This window comes from Pleurodeles waltl, chromosome 8 (genome assembly GCF_031143425.1).
Source record: "Pleurodeles waltl isolate 20211129_DDA chromosome 8, aPleWal1.hap1.20221129, whole genome shotgun sequence".
NCBI classification, from domain to species: Eukaryota; Metazoa; Chordata; class Amphibia; order Caudata; family Salamandridae; genus Pleurodeles; species Pleurodeles waltl.
Window position 1 is genome coordinate 421034587 of NC_090447.1, and position 20445 is coordinate 421055031.

At 44.5% G+C, this 20445-nt stretch overlaps 1 protein-coding gene across 1 annotated transcript in view; it reads left to right on the forward strand.

Annotated features, from left to right (window-relative positions):
- Window positions 1–20445, forward strand: part of TUBGCP5 (tubulin gamma complex component 5) — a 326919-nt gene that overhangs the window by 74391 nt on the left and 232083 nt on the right. Inside the window, exon 5 of the mRNA XM_069204290.1 lies at window positions 20049–20128. Coding sequence (XP_069060391.1) covers window positions 20049–20128 — 80 coding nt within the window. The remainder of the gene's footprint in view (window positions 1–20048; window positions 20129–20445) is intronic.

Here is a 20445-nt window from a genome sequence, read left to right on the forward strand (position 1 = left end):
AAATCATCCTCTGAGCTTGCCTACACTTCCTTCTAAAATCAGAAATTTTTCAAAAAGCCTGCTTCAACTCCACTGACGGATACATGGTCGACGAGTAACCCCTCATCGACAAGAACATCGTCGTTGACAACATCGACGAAGAATACACACACGTTGGCATCAGCGATGACGATAACGTCGACAGTGGCAACGTTGTCCACCACCACTTCTTTCTTGTCGACGACAGCGTCTATGACCAGACTTTCAACACAAAAAATCTCCATGAAGCCTTTATCGAAGGCACTGTCAACGGCTCCACTGTTGATGTTTACCTTGTCGATGACAACAACGTTGTCGGCGACTTCTCTTTCGAGAGCAAGCAAGAAGAAACTAACACCTCCGTCGAAGACCCCGTCCGTGACATCGTATATGACAGACAAAAATTCAAGAGCAGCGTAAAAGCAGCTGCTGGCACCAGAATACACATCTCCTAGCAAAGTGACTCCCCTGATACCTGTCCATCTCTTGGAGGAGGAAGACTCAGATGAGGGACCATTTGGTGTCGCACATAGTCTTTCAGAGCTGCGTGTGCTGTGTTAAGATTATGAGGAAGGCTATGAGCAGGAATATGAATAACAAGAGTATTATACTTCACAAGGGCAGTATGAACAACCATTCCAGGTAGAAATGGTCTTCCTGGTTTTTTGATTTCAGACGTGCAACTTATGCTTTCAGACTATAAGAAGCATTTTCCTTCTACAACAGATCCTCCAGAACAAACTTCCATGGTTTCTTCTCCTTCCGCTGCTCAGCTGTCCACTCCAGCACAAATGCCTATCTCATTGCCTACTTCTGCAAGACGTACTCCGCATACAGCGCTGCTCCAATCTATGAAAGTTCCAATACTGAAGTAAGAAACCAAGTTACTTACCTGTAACTGCAGTTTTTCAGTATTGGAATCTTTCATAGATACACATGCGACCCTCCTGCCTCCCCTAAGGGGCTCATCTTTAGCTCCCTCAGTACAGTACTGCTTGTAAGCACTAGTGCTCTGAAAATCTGAGGGACTTGAACTTCTCCCAGGGGGGTTGTACAGGGTGGTGTCAACTGATTGGTTGGTTCTTAAGTTCAGTCCTTTTTTAAATAATGATTGTAATATGGTACTAAACCGAAAAGCCTAGGGCCTCCATGTTCATGCCTATGGTGACATTACTTTTATAAGGTGCCAGGGACTCCCATCTCGATGAAGGGGAATGATTCAAGAATGTGAATCTATGAAAGTTTCCAATACTGGAGAACTACAGTTACAGTTAGTAACTTATTTTCATAAAGACTATAGATAATTCAGTTCTATGGAGGCTCGGTTATGTTTGAGGTTTTTAAGGTATGTCTTACCGGGGCCCAATATTGAATGACTAGCAAACATTTGAGAGCTTCTTTTAGATTTCAAAGGGGCAGTTACCATGTGGTTAGAAATACCATTCCCACCACACAAGAGCAGAGATTCGAGAAGGATTTTCAATTCAGCAATATTGGTTTAGTTGTTGTTGGCACTTAGATATCAAACGGTTTTCTTGTAGCATATTTTAAGGCATCTCTTAAAGTACAAGATATTAAAATAATATCAAATGAAAAGGAGCTAAAAATTGGAAGGGGGCTTATGAATAGTGTTTCATATTGAAGTAAAAAATGATAGGATTAAAGGACATTCAATATCATATGTTTAAGTGTCCTGGTAAAAGTTGAACAAGTCCAGCAAAAAGCACTGTTGATAAGTTGGGCCTACAAAATTCTCTGTGGTGCTCACAATACTGTGTGCAGAGAAGGTCTGGAAATTCCAGCCTTATTACATCTGTTGCGAGAAATACATTTTCTACTCTCTTCTTTCCAAAGGTAATTATAGGTAAAGAAATTAACTTGTGACTACAAATCATTTGTGCATATTTGAGAAACAAAACGACCTGGACTAGCATAAAAGTATACTTATAAATTAATATAGGAAAAGTTAGTAGTCTGTATACCACAAGGTAATGTTATCTTAATAATCATTTCAATGTACAAAAACTGTAGAAATCAGGCTACAGGAGGTTATGCATATTTTTATGTTCTTGCATCAATAACAAACTTGATGGCTTCAAGCCAAAGATTGGTATTTTAATTGAGTCATTCAGAGTCATGATAGCTCATAGTTCTGCCCTTAGATGTGTGTCTGCTACATCATCTACCTTCCATCCATGTTCAAATGAAGAAAGGCTATATGAAATTTACAGTTCTGAGCTGAGAGTTTTTAATTTTTTAATTTTTTTAAAACCATTTTTATTAATGTACACAAGTACAGTTTCATACAATGGAACAATCTAGGGACTTAAGCTATAAAATCATTTGCACATTGTTCACTGCTTTATCATACAAATCTCTGATTTGACAGGATAATCATTCATGTTACATCATACCATAAAATCACATCCACTTGTAAAACTAACTTGTGACACACGTACTACGTCATCCTGATATTAGTGTACTCGTTCTGGGCAGACTTGATCCCTGGGGCCATATTTAGACAGTGCAGTGAGTTCCATCTAGCTCAAATCATGGTCTGAATTGTGTATGTTCTGGCTATGACGTGGAGTATATGAAATAAAAAGTTGGAAGAAATGAGACTACAGCAGGAGGGGAGGCGTAGAGTGGGTCTCATGCTTCCTCTTGTGAGTTATTGGGTGTTTATGAGTAAGGGTGTAAATCAGTGAGCAGTGTTTCCCAGGCCATGACTATGGGGTACTTCCGTAACACCCTTATCTCTTCTTGCCGTAAGGCCACCGCCTCCGCCCGACCCTATTTAAGTGTTGCTGCCTGCCAGTGCGCAGTGGTGGGTAATGTCTGGGATTTCCAGTGCATTTTAAGGAGTCTATGGGCTAAGAGTAGTGCCAGATCTATGAACCTATTACTAACTTTAGCGGCACTGGTCTATGAAAGAGGCCCAACAGCGCCCCTTCAGTCATGAATGGGGCAATACGATTTGAGACTCGTTCTATTTCAGCTATTATCCGAGTCCATTACTCTTCCACAACTGGGCAGGTCTAAAACATGTGTCTGATATCTGCTTCCTATTGTTGACACCGTGGGCATTCGGACAGGGAGCCACACTTTCGGGAAATAGAGACAGGCGTAAGATACGCTCTGTGTAAGATATTATGTTGGATATGCTGGAACTTTACATTCTGGGATACTTTATGAGGGTACTCCGTGATCTTTACCCAATCCTTCATGGCAATCTCCCTTCCCAGGTCATCTTCCCATTCCCTACAGATGATGGCGAATGGTGGCTAGCGGCTCCTGCACAGCCTGTGCGAATGCCTGGGTAACTACCCACACTAAAGTTCCCTGACTGAATGAATTGTGACAGTTCCATATGTTGATATTTATTTGCTTACATTTTGAATGTTCACAGACTGTGCTGGAGGCGCGTTTCTGCCAGTGTTTTTCTTAATGTAGGCCATGTGTACATGCAGTGATATCTTCCGAATGTTTGAGGATGTCAGTGTGTCTACCCCTCTGATTAGGTCCTCTACCCTCCAGAGGGCTCTCAACCCATCTAGGCACAGCAATGAGGGACCTTCTCCTTCCAGGAGATCAGCGCAGATTGAGTATGCTGAGAAGTTCATGACTTAACCTTGCCTGAGATGAAAACTGTAACCCTTGGTGATCCCCTTCATTAAGGAATTGAGGTTAATGTATTTCTACCCAAGTCCAGGCATCTGTCTAGTACAGGTTTGAAACGCTACTTCTTTAGGTGGCCTAATAAGTGCTGTAGGCCTACTAGTAGCATTTAAAGTACAGGCCCTGGATATATGGTATACTGCTTATCAAGGGACTTAAATGTAAATCAGAACGCCAAACAGGTGTAAGGCAATCATGCCAAGTTTTAGGGGGAGAGCACGTGCACTTTAGCACTGATTAGCAGTGGTAAAGTGTCCAGAGTCTTAAAACAAACAAAAAGAGTGTCAGAAAAATTGGAGGAGGAAGGCAAAAAGTTTGGGGATAACCCTGCAGAAAGGGCCATTTCCAACAGCTTTGAATTTATATGTTACGTTTTCGTAGTGCGCCAGGCAATGATGGTAATTCATATTTTGCATAGCTTTATTGTCAACCGGAATGTTGAATTTCATTGTGAGATGGTACCATCCTGTTGATTTCAGTGGTGTTGTATTGGGTTTATTATGCCATATTTCTCCTTTTATCAATGTGGCGACACCCATAATGCTATGTTGGACATATTTGAGTGAGCACCTCAGCCCTCGGTGAGCTGCCATAGTGGAGTTGGCTGCTTTGAGCATTTTCAAAGTAGTGTTGGTGCCGGATTGAGACTGCACCACAGGAGCTGCAAGTGGCATTGCTGAGGTTGCCCCCTGAAATAGGAAAATGGTGTATTATATGGTATGATTGTTTGAAATCTCCATATAATGCACTTAAAATACTGTCTTGGGTCCTTTCAGGCTTGTTTGTAAAGCCTTAGCTCAACTTTGGTAGGTGGGGTCTTCAAGCAGTTATGCTTAAACAAAAGAGCAGCTAAGTTTAAACAAAAAGAAGCATTTAGAAGTACCAAAACAACTGAATAAGAAAGTCACACAACATGAAAGAAATCGGACACTAATTTGTAAAATTAAGTCTTATTTTTATTAATTTTTAGACACCAAAATGGACACAATCGACTAGGGAGTTCCAGAGATATAGATTTTTAAATAACACTTAAATTGCGGCTTTTCACTCAAAACTGTAAACAACCTTTGGTAACTACGGTTATTAGCATAAACTTTAAAAACATATAAAGTGGTGTTTGGGTATTCCCTTGTTCTTTGAGTGACCAGCTCAGGCAGGGAGCAGATCAAGGGGGCTATTAAGGATTTGTAGGACGCTTACCTTGTCACAAGAGCATCTCCAATCCATTTCCAAGCTCTAGGGGCGAACTACCAAAGATTTAAAAGGAGTGGTCCTGATGTAAGGGATGCAGGATGTTGTAGGATGCTGAAGATACTGTGCTGTTGACTGGGTGGGGCTCCCTGGGGCTACTTCTCGTTCCATTCTTGGTGGCACAACTTTGGCCACAGGGACCCGGAGTCCCTTGAAGTCCTGGTGGGTTCTGCAAAAGTCCACTTGCCACTAGACCAGTGGTCTCTGGTCATAACAATACCTGCGATTCCATTTGGTGGAGGCTAGTGTCCTTTTTGGGCAACCAAATAACACTCCGGCAACTCTCAGGGTCCAGTGGGCTTGGGTGCAACTTTTGAGTACCCAGACTCTGCCTACCAGGCTGTACATTTGTGGACAAGTGATTGTGGCTACGGACTTGCCAAGGCGGGCTTCTTCAGCTTTGTGGCCCTCGTATGTAACAGGAAGTATACCAACTGACTCTTGGAGTTCACCTCTTCTGTCTGGGGCTCAGGGGTCGACTTTTCTCTAAGCAGTACACCACAGGCACAATCCTCTCTTACCAGCCAAGGAGCAGCAGGTGCAGTTCAGTCTTTGGTGCATCCTCTCTTTACAAAAACAAAGAGGGAGAAGGAGGTTGTGGGGCTGGGTCTGTCCTCCTTATAGCCTGTATAACATTATAAAAGAGGCCCAGCTAAAAGAACTACCACAGGATGGACAAGAAAAAGGATTTTCTTGTTAGGAAAACCCTCACCCACCAGGGTTACCCCTTGGTAGCATGCTTCATCATTGGGGTTTCTTCCCATTCTGCTCTGAGCAGGGCGTGCTACGACCTACGTGATATGTGGAAGCACTGATGTAGTCTCGACAATGTGACTCACAGGAGGGATAGGAGTGGTGGGGTCTTGGATGATTTAAAAATACCTGTCTACTAGTAATTCCAATGATTTAATAGATCTCTTGGAGGCGGAATGATTAAAGAGGGGCTGCGGAAGTGGGGGATGTAATGTACCTGACTTCCTAGTCTACGTGTTTCGTAGTCTTACCCCTAGGCTCTTCTTCAGGACCAAGGTGGACTCCCTGGTGCCACTCCTTCTTTGACTGCCTCTAATAAAAGCATAAATGATACATGCTTTGCAATATGGTGCAATTCACCTTACTAATGTGGTATCATAAGATGATACCTATAGTTTATGGTGTCCGTCATTGATACCTGTGGAAATACAAGAGAGGCATAGTTATAGCCCCCATTCGTAAAGGGCTGCTATATATGTTGTTTGTGCTTGTGGTGCCACCTATTTGCAAACTGCACCACACTCATGGGAAACGGCACTCGTGAATATCAGGACTGAGAGACTAAAGTACTCTCTCAATCAACAGTACAAGACACACTACATTTAAACATGTAAACACGTGAAACAATCCAACCAGCACACATGCGGTGCATGCGTAACCTACTCGGTAGTATTTGGATTCTCATATCACAGCTTCTCCGGGTGGGATGTGTGCTTGTAGTCACACTCTAAAGATTTGGCAAAGTTTTAGAATCGATCCATCTTACCGTATCTGTAGCACCATGTAAGCAGTGTTCAAAAGACACTTACTTCCTCAAGGCGACACTCCCGCTCTGTACCTAATGCTCACCTCCCTGGGGTCTGAAACTTGAATGCTCAAATGGGAGCAGAGTTTAAATGTGCAGCCGTTCTTGCATCTTTGCATGCTAAAGCGTACAGCACTAGACCACTAACTTCCCCAAGATGGCGGCCTCCCGTGGAACAAAATAGGGTTCCGAGGGGACCATAAAAGTAGGTATCCCTTGTGGGTGCCTGTAATTGCACGGAGGTCATTGGAGCTTCATGGGTTCTCAGAGGCAGAACTGGGGATTCCCATATCGTTTTCATAATTATTTGGGAGTTTCTTTCTGGTGTTTAACGAAGGGTTACTTGTTCCCTTCTTACCGTGATGGTGATGTATATGTGAGTAGCTAATAATTATTGTTGAGGGTTTGCTCTTTGTGACAATATGGAATGTAAAGGAATGAGATGGACATAGGACCTTTTGCGCTGTCTAGGTGTACCATTTATTTCAGGAGATGTATATCCGACTAATGATTAAAGTGATGTTAGTACTTCGTCAGCTGGCTCCAAGGTATGTTCTCATTGAGGCCAAATTGGTGTGTGTGTAATTTATAAACCCATCATTGTTCTTTTTTGAAGTGTAGACTCACAATTAATCTCTTTATGGTGTTCTAGGATAACCCACTGGTAATCCTTCACTGTGTGCTTTCTGTTTGAAATGAGTGGACATTTTAGTCGTAGCCCGTCCACATCTCGGGTTACTACGGTGTTCGCAGATGTGAGTGTTAACCTTGCAGGTGATCATCCCCACATAATGTAGGTTGCATGGACAAGTGATCATGTACACTACTCGCTGAGTGTTACAATTGGAGAAGTCTCTAATGTCCCAAGTTGGGCTGTTGTTAAAGGTGACTTGTTTAGTGATCTTTGTTAGATGGCACACTTCAGTTCCCACATAGATAAAGTCCATTTGGTAGTGGTAGGTAGTTGACATCTGGTTAACTACGAAGATGGCATGGGCGGTGTGTACCAGCATGTCTATAAGATTATTTCCCCGTTTATGTAAAAACATAGGTTTGGGAATATTTAATGAGCCATTATTTAGGATGCACCAGTGTTTGTTGATGATCTTGCTTACTTGATTGGAGCCTATGTTAAATGTTGTGATACATATTGGTCTTTCCTCCTTCTCTTTTTGGGGAGGGGTGTCCAGAAGGGCTTCTCTGTTGTTATTGAGAGCTCGCTTCATAGCTCGGTTGATTATTCTTGGGGGGGGAAGGGTTATTTCCTAACCTCCAGTTTAGATGCTAGGCTGGATTTGTTTTTTGTTATCTGATATCGCTTGAGCAGTTCCTTCTTGATCTGAGATATTGTCCAAACGGTAGGTTCGCTCTCAAAAGGTGGGGGTGAGCACTGTCAACAGGAGTAAACAGTTTTTGGCTGTTGGTTTTTCATAGGTGGTTGTTTTAAGAGCACCATTGGTGGCTATAATGTTTGAATCCAGGAAGACCAAATGTTCCTTGCTCATTGTGTGAGTGAATTTCAAGAATGGGTCCTGTCTGTTTAATCACTCTAAACATGTCACCACTTGTGTCTCATCCCCTTTCCAGATAACCATATGTCATCAATATATCTTTTCCGCAATACTATGTTGTCTCTGTATGGATTGGTGGGGTTTAGTATTCTCTCTTTCTCTAGATGATGGACATAGAGACCGGCTAGACTCAGAGTGAAGGTGCTTCCCATGCTTGTCCCGTGTTTCTGAAGGTACAAATTTTTCTCAAAATCAAAATATTTTTTGATTAGGGCCCACAAACAGCATTCCATAACCACATTCCGTGGTGTTTGGTAGTCCCAATCTAAGTCAAAGATAACTTCCTCAATTATGTGTAATGTGTCGGGGAGAGAAAGACTCGTGTATAGGCTTTCCACAACCAGTCCTATTAGTATCTCATTTGCTGGATCAAAAGGTCTGTCTTTAAAAAGACACACTACATCTTTTGCATCTTTAAGGTAGCTATCTGTGTATTGGACTATGGGTCTTGAAACGCATCTGCAAAAGGGGACAGAGGTTCCAAAATAGAATTGATACCTGATACGATGGGTCTACCAGGAGGTGATTCAAGGTTTTTGTGAATTTTGGGGTTAGTGTAGAAATAAAGAATTAGTGGGTTTGTATTAATTAGGAAATCTTCTTTTTGGGAAATCCAGTTGTGGGCTAAAGCTCGCTCCACCATGCTGTTGATCTTCGTCTTTAGGAAATCGATAGGGTCCTCCCTGAGTTTTTCATAGTTACGTGTGTCACCCAATAGTCTTAAGCATTCTTTAGAATAGTTTTCTAAGGTCTGGATTACGATAGTGCCTCCCTTATCTGCTGGTTTTATTACTATGTTGTTGCTAGCTAGTTCCCGTAAGGCTTTTTTCTCGTTCTTGGTAGTGTCATGGAACACCTTCAAAGTGTTAGGATTAATCTCACTGATATCCTTCAGAACCGCTTTTTCAAAGGCGGGGATTTCTATTGGGATAGAAGTGTTGGGAGGTGTGAAGGACGATTTTATGCGTAGACCTGTGCCCCCCAATGTTAAATTGTCTGCTGGTGGCTGACCTTCAAAAAAGGATCTTAGCTTGATCTTCCTAATGAAATCATTTACTTCAGTGCACAATCTGAATTTGTCTAGGGGGCTGTTGGGACAAACCCTCTCTTTTCCAGGTCCAGGGAACAGCAGGGTAGTCCGTCTTCAGTCGTCTCTCCAGTACAGATGTGACCTGAGTGCTGGGGTACCATATTTATGCCCAGAAAGTGCTCTTGGGAGTGTGGTAGTTACAAGCCAATGGGTTTGTAGGCCTCTTTCAGCTTGAAGATGACACTTCTTGTGATGTGTGGCATCCAACTATCCCAGGTTGCAATATTCTGCCCACTCCCAGGATGGTAGAACCACTGGCTTCGTTTGTGGAGCTTGATAGCCCACCTGAGAGATTTGGCTACCTAAGGGTACAATCCCACAGGAAAACCAGTTTGGCAACTGTTTGCCCCTCTGTCCCCCGACACCAACCTGTCTACTTGAACAAAAGAGCAGCCCCTCTCATGTCTGTCCACAATTCACAGTTCAGAGTCAGCTTCCGCCTTGCAGCTCACCCTTTAGGCTCACACCTTGTGTGGGCACCCTGCCTGGGAGAGGTGACACCTCTCCCAGCTGCAAGCTTCCATTTTTCTTTTCCTGGGAGTCATTCATACCTCTCCCAAAGAGGGGAACAAGCTGTCTTGTGGCTAATCAGGTTTAATGTAACTATTAGTTTGATTTTTTTTTTGAAGTACCATCTTTAGTAGTCCCATTCAGGAGTTAACACAGCTGAGTAACTCTATACTAACCAATGGAGCTACTAGCCTTTCCACTGCATAAAAATGTCATACTTGTTAATATCCAGCACTGTGCCTTAGGACTCAGTAGGCCTGTTGTAGGTGTGACATATATATATTAAGAAGGGATTTCTGAACTTTGTCATAAATGACAAAATCGAGTTAGCAGTTTAAAACTGCTTTATCAGTCTGCAGTGGCAGGCTGGGAGATATGTTGCTGGGAGACATGTTGTACTTTGTCACACTCAGGATGGCAAATAAATGAGGGACAGCTTAACTTACTGGCCATGCACACCCTTGGTACAGTGTACTAGGGACTTATGAGTAAGTTAGTGTGAACGGGCAAGCCCGAACACAATCTTTGCACCAACCGGAATAGACGTGTCGGACCTCTCCGACACGTCATTTCCGCGTTCCCACGCTGCCGTGGGAACGCCCTCGGAGGACGGCTGGCGGGAAGTTCCCGATTTAAAGGGACTTCCGAACGACCCGAGGAGGAAGGAGGAGAAGGAGCGAGACGAACGAAGAACGGGAGAAGCGGGAGAGACCAGACCATCACAGAGTGAAGAGGAAACGGAGAGGAGTGTCCAGGACATCACGCCGAAGGAACACCCCAGCACCAGCCACGACCCAGGAGGGTCGTGGCTTGCTAAGGTACGGTCCTTGTGGGACACAAAAGGGATTATCACAACTAAGAGGGCACTGGGGAAGGGGACAGAAACAGAGTGAGGGGAGGATTTGGAAGGGAGTTTAATGAGCACAAGAAAAACCACAAGAGCCACAAAAGTGCACTGTAGAGAGTTTATTCACGTGACCCTAACTCACAACCATCACCCCCCCAGACACCTCTTTCCCTTTAAGTTAATAAACTGTTAAAGATAATTAAATACCCCACTTACCTGAACGTTTTCCTTTTTCCCCACGGTATCACCCCATCGGAGGCTGCCGACAGACAGGGAGAACATCCACCTGAAGGAAGAAGAGACAAGAAAAATCAAGAAGGAGAATAAAAACAAGACCATAAGACTGAAGCCATAGGAGAAAGAAAAGGGACAATTAGAGACGTTCTCATAAAAACTCAAATAAATCATTTATCTTACCATCATAATTACTCTCTGTGGGTTTTTATACCGTTCAACCTACCACAGTTAGCTTATACCAATTGGGTATATCCAATAAAAACATAAACATTTAGGGATTAGTGCACTGGCATTGAGCTATGGTTCTTAGGCCTCTGTGCACTCTGTGTCAAAAAGCCAGCAGCCTCAGTCCAAAACTCTGGGAGGGGGTTGTGGCTAGTCACCAAACATGGTGAACGCATAACGGCTCTGCTCTGCCACGGCCTACACATTTCTCCTGCACAATCACCACACTGGTAACCCATCTGCCTCTGCAGTTGCTCTGCCTACTTTGGTGAGAAGCCAGGCCCCACGATGAAGTGATTTTCTCCCCAATGGAGAGACTTGCTGGAGGCCTGCAGGGAAGCTTCGGCTGCACAGGATGAATGGGGGAGCCACCGAGAACTAGAGGCGGCCCTGCTCCTCCGGCGGTGCACAGCGGACAATAGCATGAATTCATGCCCACACACCCTCAAGGGGGCTGGATTACCTGTCGACTGGCACGGTGCTCAGAGACGAGAGGTGGCAACTACCTGAGCTCCGAGCCTCACGCCAAGGGGAAATCGAGACTTGCGCTGTGGGCTGGGGTAGAGGAGGGAGCCGGGAAACTGGGGCACCCGGGAAACTGGGGACTCCGGGGAACGGTGCGAGACACAGAAGTGACTGCTCAAGGACCGGGGTGAACCCAGAGGTGCTCTTATGGTCGTGGCCCTTACTGCGAGAAGTGCTGCTCCCCACCAGAAGGGAATTTATGGGTTATGCCAACGAGATACTGTGCGGTGAGATCCCCCAGTGGTTCCTGAGCACCGGCGATCAGAGGGCCCTCCATAATGCTGCTGTGTGGCATGAAGCCTGCCAGCTTGGTGCTCAGACTGTCCCAGAGGTGCTCCTGAAGTGGTAGCATTTATGAAGATGTGAGGCCCGTGACTGGGAAGTTGATGGAGTGAACTGCAGGCTGAGTGACCAGGCGTTCAAGAATAGGGTGAGGCCTGGGATCCTGGGCCCACTCTGGCTTTGCCTGTGGGGAGTCGGTAGGCTCCTCAGTAGTCATTAGGACAGCATTAGTGACTGCCCCCACTTGGGGTGGCGGAGGAACACTGGCGATGACTGACTAGGCCTGCACGAGGAGCCGACGACCTGGGAGATGTGTGATGGTCTTTGGACCGCTACATTTGATTACACCTTTCGTTATTAGGGCCCTGCACAGACCAATACCCCTGTGGCCCACTATTTTGACACACACTCACCCTTGGCTTAATTCACAAATCTTGCTGGGGTCTTTGCTCAGTCTATGTGAGGGTAATGAACCTTGCCTGAGAATATCAATATTCATGCTCAAGAGAGGATGCTCTAGGGCCTGCTTTTGAGAGGACACTGTGGGATGCCTAGAGTGTACTGTTACTCTAGTAGGCTCACCAGGCCCGAGAAACAGAAGATACCCCCACGCAGTATCTGACGGTGAGTACTTTGACCGGATACCCCCAAGCAGTATCCGCGGGGAGTACTTTGACCGGGTCTGCGGGGAGTGCCAGTTGGATGTACGCACTGAACCCCTGTAGGTGTGGGGGCTGGGATGTGCTACAGCCCTGAGAGCAAACCACTGGGAGAGCTCGGAACTATGAACCTCACCCTCAGACAGCAGAGAGGACACAGCATTTAAGGAGGAGTGCACTCTGAGTGAGGTTCTGGGGAGCAAGGCAGCCTTGCTAGGGCATTTACTGCCACGGTGATATGCTGAAGGCTTCTGCCAAGCTTTAAGGGTACTGGAGACACTGTTAAGACTTTCAAATCCCTGGAGCAAGACTCATGCATGCTTTTAACGTCCATCACCTGCCCACTTGACTCATATTTGATCCCCCGTGGCAGTACTGTGGTTGGCCTTAGTGTCTTAGCCATTGCTTTGACAACTATTTCAGGCGAGGGGGATATTAGGACTGCACCACTATTAACCATGGGGAAAGCCTGAGGTAAACAACCACATGTTCACAGGGATGCACTGGAACCCCAGGTGGTGACGTCCAGAGAGACTGGGGTGGGGGGATGGAAACTGAGACGTCCCACATGTAAATACAGTTTGACAAAAATGCTAGCAGCCATCAATAATGATAAGACTGCTATCCAACAGGACGAAAGTGCAGTTTTGCTGAGGCTGAAACACCGCAAACTGGCCAACAGAGTGCGAGAGACCGAGGTTGGGATTGAGGAAATACACCCAGCACAGAAAGACCTCACCCAGCAGATGGCGGCCTTAACCGATAGGGTGAGCATCCTGGAGCGCCGAGTGGAGGACACAGAAGGTAATAATGTTCGGATAGTGGGCCTTCCGGAGGGGACTGAAGGCGAAGACATGGTGTCCTATATTGAGAACTGGACGAGAACTGGTGGCCTTGGTTGCTTTTGCTCCCTTCTTCACCCTAGAAAGTACACATATTGTCCCTGCTCACCCCCCCTGGCAGCCTACCACAAACGGTGGTTGCGAAGCTGCTTTACTTTGGGGAGCACAATACCCTACTACAGAAAGCCTGCATGGAAGGTCCCTACTACATCAATAATGGAAGCGTCCGGCTGTTCCCTGACTAGACAGCTGCAGTCCAGGCCAAGAGAGCCTCCTTCACTGTGGTAAAAAGAAGAGCCCTCAGGGAAGGTGGTCTCCACTATTCCTTGATGTTCCCAGCTAAAATGAAAATTATGTTGGATGGGAAAAAAAAAACAATTCTGCTGGAAAATTGTAGGAGGCCTGGGAATGGCTGGAAACCTATAAGTCTGGAACACCTTGGGTAAGGAAACAACATAAATAAAGAGAGTCCGCAGCGCCCCCAAAAAAGCCCCATGGAGCTAGAGGTGGAAGCTTCTTCCAGAGACCATCCAAGTCACAGGCTGCTCTGAATAGGGTGGCGACGTTCCAGGCATGGTTTGAGACACTCTACGGCAGATTCTGAATCAGAGAAGTCCCTTCAGGAAGAGAGTGAGCCCCCGGTGGTGACCCTATAAACTGTTGATTACCTTATTTGATATCTCATCCCTTCATCATGCCGCAACATCAGTACCTGCAGGTGGGGAGAAGGATGGACAGGCCTTGAAAAATCTACTCAACCACTCGCTATGGCGAGTCATCGTTTATCAGGTCGAGCTATTTTTAGGACTTACTGCCCCCTTCTGGCGAGTTGACAAATAACAGGTTCTGTTGAGCCAGAAAGTGGAGGAGCCATAAAGAAACCTTTATCATCTTTTTGTCAAATTTGCTCTGTGTTGAGAGACTGAGGTCAAAAGTCAGTTTGTCTTACAATTAATTTTCCTTCTCACTGCAGACTTCCAGGAAATTGTCAGGTTTTTCCTAACACACAACATTTAAATAGTTAAGTCAACTGTACAAACATTTTCAAATATATTTTAGTAGTTGTGAAACCCATTGTTTGTAATTCTGTGTGATATAAAAATATTTTAATAGGATGAAAACAAATTAGAACACTTTGCTTGGTGATGAGAAAATAATAAATATGTCTTCTAAAACCCGATTTTCACAGATTGTTAATACATTATATAGTTTTATCAGTAAAGCTGCAAGATAGCGGGAAGGTATTTGGACATTTCTTGGAAATGTCCGGTCTGTAAATGAGTGTGCAACCACATAATGCTTTGGTAAAATATTTATTAAAAGTGAGTGTTTGAACATAAACTGAGAAACACGTCTGCCCTGATGGCATTGCTATTAGTAAACTAAGAGGTAAGTAATGGATTATGTGTTCCCTATATGTGGGCTTGATTCTTTTGATACATGGAGCAAACATTTAGTCCAGCAGAAATGCACATATTTGAAGGTGCACTCATATGTGACAATGAAGAAAAAACGTGACTCTGTAAACTAAAATATTTGACTAGGATCACAAAATTTAAAAACCGTGTCAAGTACATTACAGTTATGGTCGAGTAGATAATTCAAGTTACTCGGCCTGCAAGTCTAGTAACATTTTTATGATTTTTCGAGGCCTGATGGATTGGCCACACGGTGTGATAACTAATGCTCTCAGCCATTGCTCCACTGGACGTCTGAATGCCACAGGCTTCTTATACCCGGTGTAAGTCCTCTAGGTTGGCCGGGGCAAAACTGTGAATACTGACTCATGAGACCACATACCCCACCATCTGACACCTTACAAGTGCCAGATGGAGCTTTACACATAACCTTCTTTTGTTTGGAGATGTTCTTTAGTTTGGGTGGATGACCTTTGTTGCTCGGACTGTAGGATGGGGGGAGAGTTTGAAGTTGGGGGAACTGTTAATTTTTGTTTGTCTCGGGGGCTGTCTGGGTGGGGTGGAGTATGGAGCTACCTAAGTGTGGTTTGCTCTGCAATCATCAAAATGGGACAGGAACTCAGTTGTTTAACATGGAATGTCAGGGGGATGGGATCTGCTGCAAAACATCATAAAATCCATAGATAACTGTGTCCCAGAGGGGTCCAAATAGCAATGTAGCAGGAGACTCACTTTATGGGGGTAAAGATTGAACACCTTCACTGTTGATGATGTGGGCAACTATCTGCCACCTTTTATCCTGCTTTTGCCAAGGGGTGCTGAGTCAGGGCTGGAGTCCTGTTCAAACACACAATCTTTTATCGATAAGGATGGAAGGTGTGAGTTAGTGTACGGCAGGCTCTTCCGAAGGGAGGTGACCTTGAGGAGTGTTTACGCCCCCAGTCCTGACCAGCCTCCATTCCTCCAGACCTTGTCGGCACTACTGGGCAGGTTGATGGGTGGTGATATTCTTTTGGGAGGGAACTTTAACTACATCACAGATTTCCTTTTGGATTATTCTACACCTCACTTGCAGGAAGCACCAGCCATAAAATAGCCGCAAGGTTCAAGGGACAGACGTTTAGCACACTCAGCATGGAACAAAACAGGACTTTTCCTTCTTTTCCCACATTCATGACTTTCATACAAGACTGGATAGGTTTCTGTGTTCGAAAGGGATGTGTTAATACGTGAAGTTTACTGAGTATTTAGGCCACACCCTGTCGGACCATAGCCCTCTTATATTGTGTCTGAATACATTGGACAACACACCGACGATCCCTTTGTGGTGTCTTCAACCCGCAACGCTTGAAGACGCTTGTTATAGGGAATCCTTGCACACAGCCACCACGGGGTACTTCACAACTAACCAAGGCTCAGCTTACTCTGTACTTACAGAATGGGAGGCCTTCAAGTGGTAATTGGGGTTCACTGCATGGGCCAGTCAGTCCCTTGACCAAACAATTCATACTCTAGACAATCCCTGGGGACAGATCCCACTACACACCATAGGCCTACTGAAGCCATGGAACAAAGTAACACTATCCTTGGGAGGCTGAGATGCCACAACCACAAGACCTATGTGGCCAAATCTCATGACAAGGAAGGCAAATCTGGGAGGTTATAAACCTGGCTCACCTCCCCGGAACTATGGGGCTTGCCCATCCTCACCTGACCGGGGCTCATCAATAATGAGTTTTGGTCTTACTTTGGTATCCTTTATGATGTCCCAGAGTCCCTGCCGGCCAGGTCTTTAGAACACATACACCTCCAAACCCTACCCCGGGGCCGGACAGGCCACCAGTAGACTTGACATACCTAGATGCCTTGGCTTTGAAATTGGAACTACTATATATGGTGTCATTGAAAACTGGTCTCCTTCCTGACTTCACTAGAAGTGTGCCAGTGTTTCAGGAATATGTAATTTACCTTAAAAAACAAAAAAACAAGAGGCCTCTGACAAAGCAGGAACAGTTCGTTTAATAAAACATTACGGCAGGCAGAGCAGTTACAGAACTAGGGTCTGAGATCTGACTATCGAAGTACACGGATTTGAAGTCCCTTCTTATACATTTTTCTGTACACTATAAGACAATTAGAAAATTATTTCCTTGTTTGGGAATGTGAGCGGTTGTCTTTGGAGTCATAAAACAAATCCTGATAACAAGTCCAGGTGGACGAGGACAAAATGTTGACCAGTGGATATGTGTCCAGATACCTGGCATGAGGTACGCATGATCACTGCATGTTATTGTGCATGCGGTGTTCTGATTGGCTAAGTGTTCCTAACTGTATGTGGCATCTGACTTTTATGGTGTTTAGGAATGCACGTACGCCTCCGGCCATATGTGTTTTGTTGGGGCCAATCTCCTAAAACTAGCGGGGTGTTGCTGCGCCTATCTGTGGGACCGACCTGTGTTTCCTGTTTGCGTGTGTGCCTACCAGCTGTGTGCAGCCCCACCTATGAATTGTCAGTCAGCCTTAGGCCTGGGTCTCAGGGCCTGCCTGACTACATATTTAGGGAGCAGGGTTGCAAACAGTAGGGGGACTGTTTCTCGATGGGCACACTCCTGCCATTCGAGGAACTAATGGAACAGTTTACCTTGCCCAGTGGTCAGTTCCTCACCTATGAAGCATTGGTGCTGACCTTTGCAGTTGTATGGGACTGTGGAAGGAACCCCTTACACATACTGCTTCTGCCTACTATGTGCCCAGCCCGAGGGTTGATTACATGGTTTTACCAATCTCTGAATGATATGGAAAGGAACCTTTTGGCAGCATTATGGGCGAGATGGGATGGTATCCTGGGAAAGGTGCTCACAGACAAGGAATGGATCGGGATTGTGACGTACCCTAGGAAAGTGTCCCACAATATGAGACTCAAATATAGACAATTTAGTTTTTTGAACATGACATAACTCACGCCTTACAGATTGCAAGTCATGTATGGTGGTGACCCACTGAGCTGCCCTCAGTGTGGACACCCTGTTGCTGACTTCTGTCATGAGTTGCCCTACACGTCAAATATTCTGGCAGCACTTCAGCACTTGCATCGCGTGCTTGGACATGCTTCCCCATGTTCGATAGAGGCCTGTTTAATGGGGAATTTTCTTAAACCTAAGAAATGCAAAGTTGGTTTTAGGTTCCTAGACCTGGCCATAGTACTAGCCAAACGTAGGATAACAATGGCCTGGAAATCCTAGAAGGGCCCATGATAGACCTATGGATACAGGATGTTACATCATGGGCATCAGCCGAGGAGAGGGCCCTTCGGAGGGAAGACAGTAGGGGCATACAAAGACGCACTTTAGCGGGACTCTGGATGGAGGTTTTAGGTAACTGGGAATATCTAGGTAGTGACACAAACTCTGAACAAGGACACCAGGTAGCTATGAAAGCCGACTCCCGAGATACTGGATTGGAAGGAGACAGTGGGCGAGGATTGTGTATGGATGAACAGGTGGACGACACTGACCGACGTACCTGACAACCCTGATAGAACTACCTCGCACAAAACCATAGAAACTCAGCTGTTCAAGTTAGTTATTTCAAGTAACTATCACTCGTGCCATGCACAGCGAATTCCACAACATTTTACATCATTGATGACATCTTCAATAGCATCATTGATATTATCATTGAAATATTTGCAAACAAATTATTGATGATAAAACTGTGCATGGCAGGGGCCTGAGTTATAGTTACCTTAGGGCATTAATTATAGGTACTTGAAATAAATCTAAGAGCAGAATGTTTGTGGTTTTGTGCATGGAAATTCAGAACCTAACTATAACATCCATCCAACCTCCTTTTTTTTTTTTTTTTTTTTCCTGAAAAAAATAAATAAATATATAATATGTGACTCAAACAGATGATCTCACCAAAGAACAAAAATATAATTCTACTACAACGTTTCAGCTTCCGCCTTCCTCAACGATTACAAAATGGTTTGCTCAGGGGCCGCACAGCTGACACTGCTGGATTTTCAGAAAGCATCATGAGTGAAGATTCCAGTTGGAATGTGGAATCAATGCAGTCCTGAGAACTCTTCAGATATGCAGAAATCAAGTGGTATTATCAGTGATATTCCGTCCATCTTGATGCAGTGATTTTAAACGGCACATCCAGAAGTTTTCTCTGATGTCCAGTAGTTCTTCCTTTAAAACATGTTCCACAGGGAAAATCTTCAAATCTGATAGTAAATGGTCAACAAGGTTAAAATGATTGGCTACAGGCTGGTCAAGTTTCTTAATAATTATTGCTGATTTGTGGTTCCTGAATCGTGTACGGAAGTCATTCACTGTGAGGAACCAGATTAGATTAGACCCCCACCCGGGGTCTCCTTCCCAGTGGTGGAGGGACGCCCTTTATGTCCTCAGGGTCAATTTAGCAGAGAGTTCACAAATCAGACAGAGTCACCAACTCGAGGAATAAAGAGAAGTTTATTACATGGATTATAGCTCGAGCTAATACAGAGTCCCAGGACAGTAAAGTGTCTATCCTACGGAGGCTGCCCCTTCACTCTGGGGCACCCAACCTTATATACACACAAAACTGCTTAGTCAGAGGACAACTCCACCCCTAACGTATTCAAGGTCCTCTGCGGCCTTCAGAATATTTCAGGGATACACGTGTGGTGGGAGAAGGTGCAGATGCAGCTGGCAGGAAGTGGCAACGACCTGTACAAACCTGTTCTGGCAGTTACTGATTAAGCACGACAATTCTCAGAACTGTAATTGGAAAAGTAATATGGCAGCGATAAGCAGATTGCAGCCCAAGGCTGCGAGCACAAGGTCAATCATCAAAGTTCAGGAGGTTTGTCGAGCACATGGCAACATAATAAAGATAAACAGATGCCTAGCAGCTATGGTGTATGATTAACTTTATGTACATTTTCTCAACTGTATGTTTGAAAATCCAGAAGTGTCAGCTGTGCAGCCACTGAGCAAACCATCTTGTACTGCATGACAAAGGCAGAAGCTAAAACGTTGTAGTAGAAATATATTTTTGTTCTTTGGTGAGATCATCTGTACATCTGTATTGTCTAGTAACCACTAAAAGAAGTGTTACCCAGAATATATAAACTATACTTCAAGATATCCTTAATAAATGGAGTTTTTTCTAGAAGTAATGAATGTGGAGGATGTCCATTTAGGACAGTTATTATTATAATTAAGTAATATTTTATTCTGCCTTTGAGTAGATCCAGATTTCACAAAGTAGAGTTTATTTCCCAATAAAGTACACTGCAGATCAAATTGTACTTTCATTTTAATGTACTGCGTATTTGTGTTTCAGAGAAGGAGCCAGTCTTTGATTGGGGCAAATACTTAATGGAAGGAGAAGACATTGATGTAAATTTTGATGTCGATACTCCGGTGAGTATTAAGTATTATATAAACAAATCCATCAGTATTCATAATCAGCTCAATAGCGTAGCCTGTTAATTTCCATTTTCATTTACGTATCTTGCTCCTAATTTGATCACATATCTTGCTTGAGTAATATTACACTTATTTTCATGCTACATTAAAAGTAATCTTAAATTTGTCATGTGGAAAGCTAGGGTTCTGCAGAGGGCATACGATGGACCACACTAGGGAAGAGCCAGACAGTGTCAGCATCCAGAATAGATATTACAAGTGATATAAGTTGGGCTTGGCCTGAAGTTGTTAGAAGTTATCATGCCCTTGCC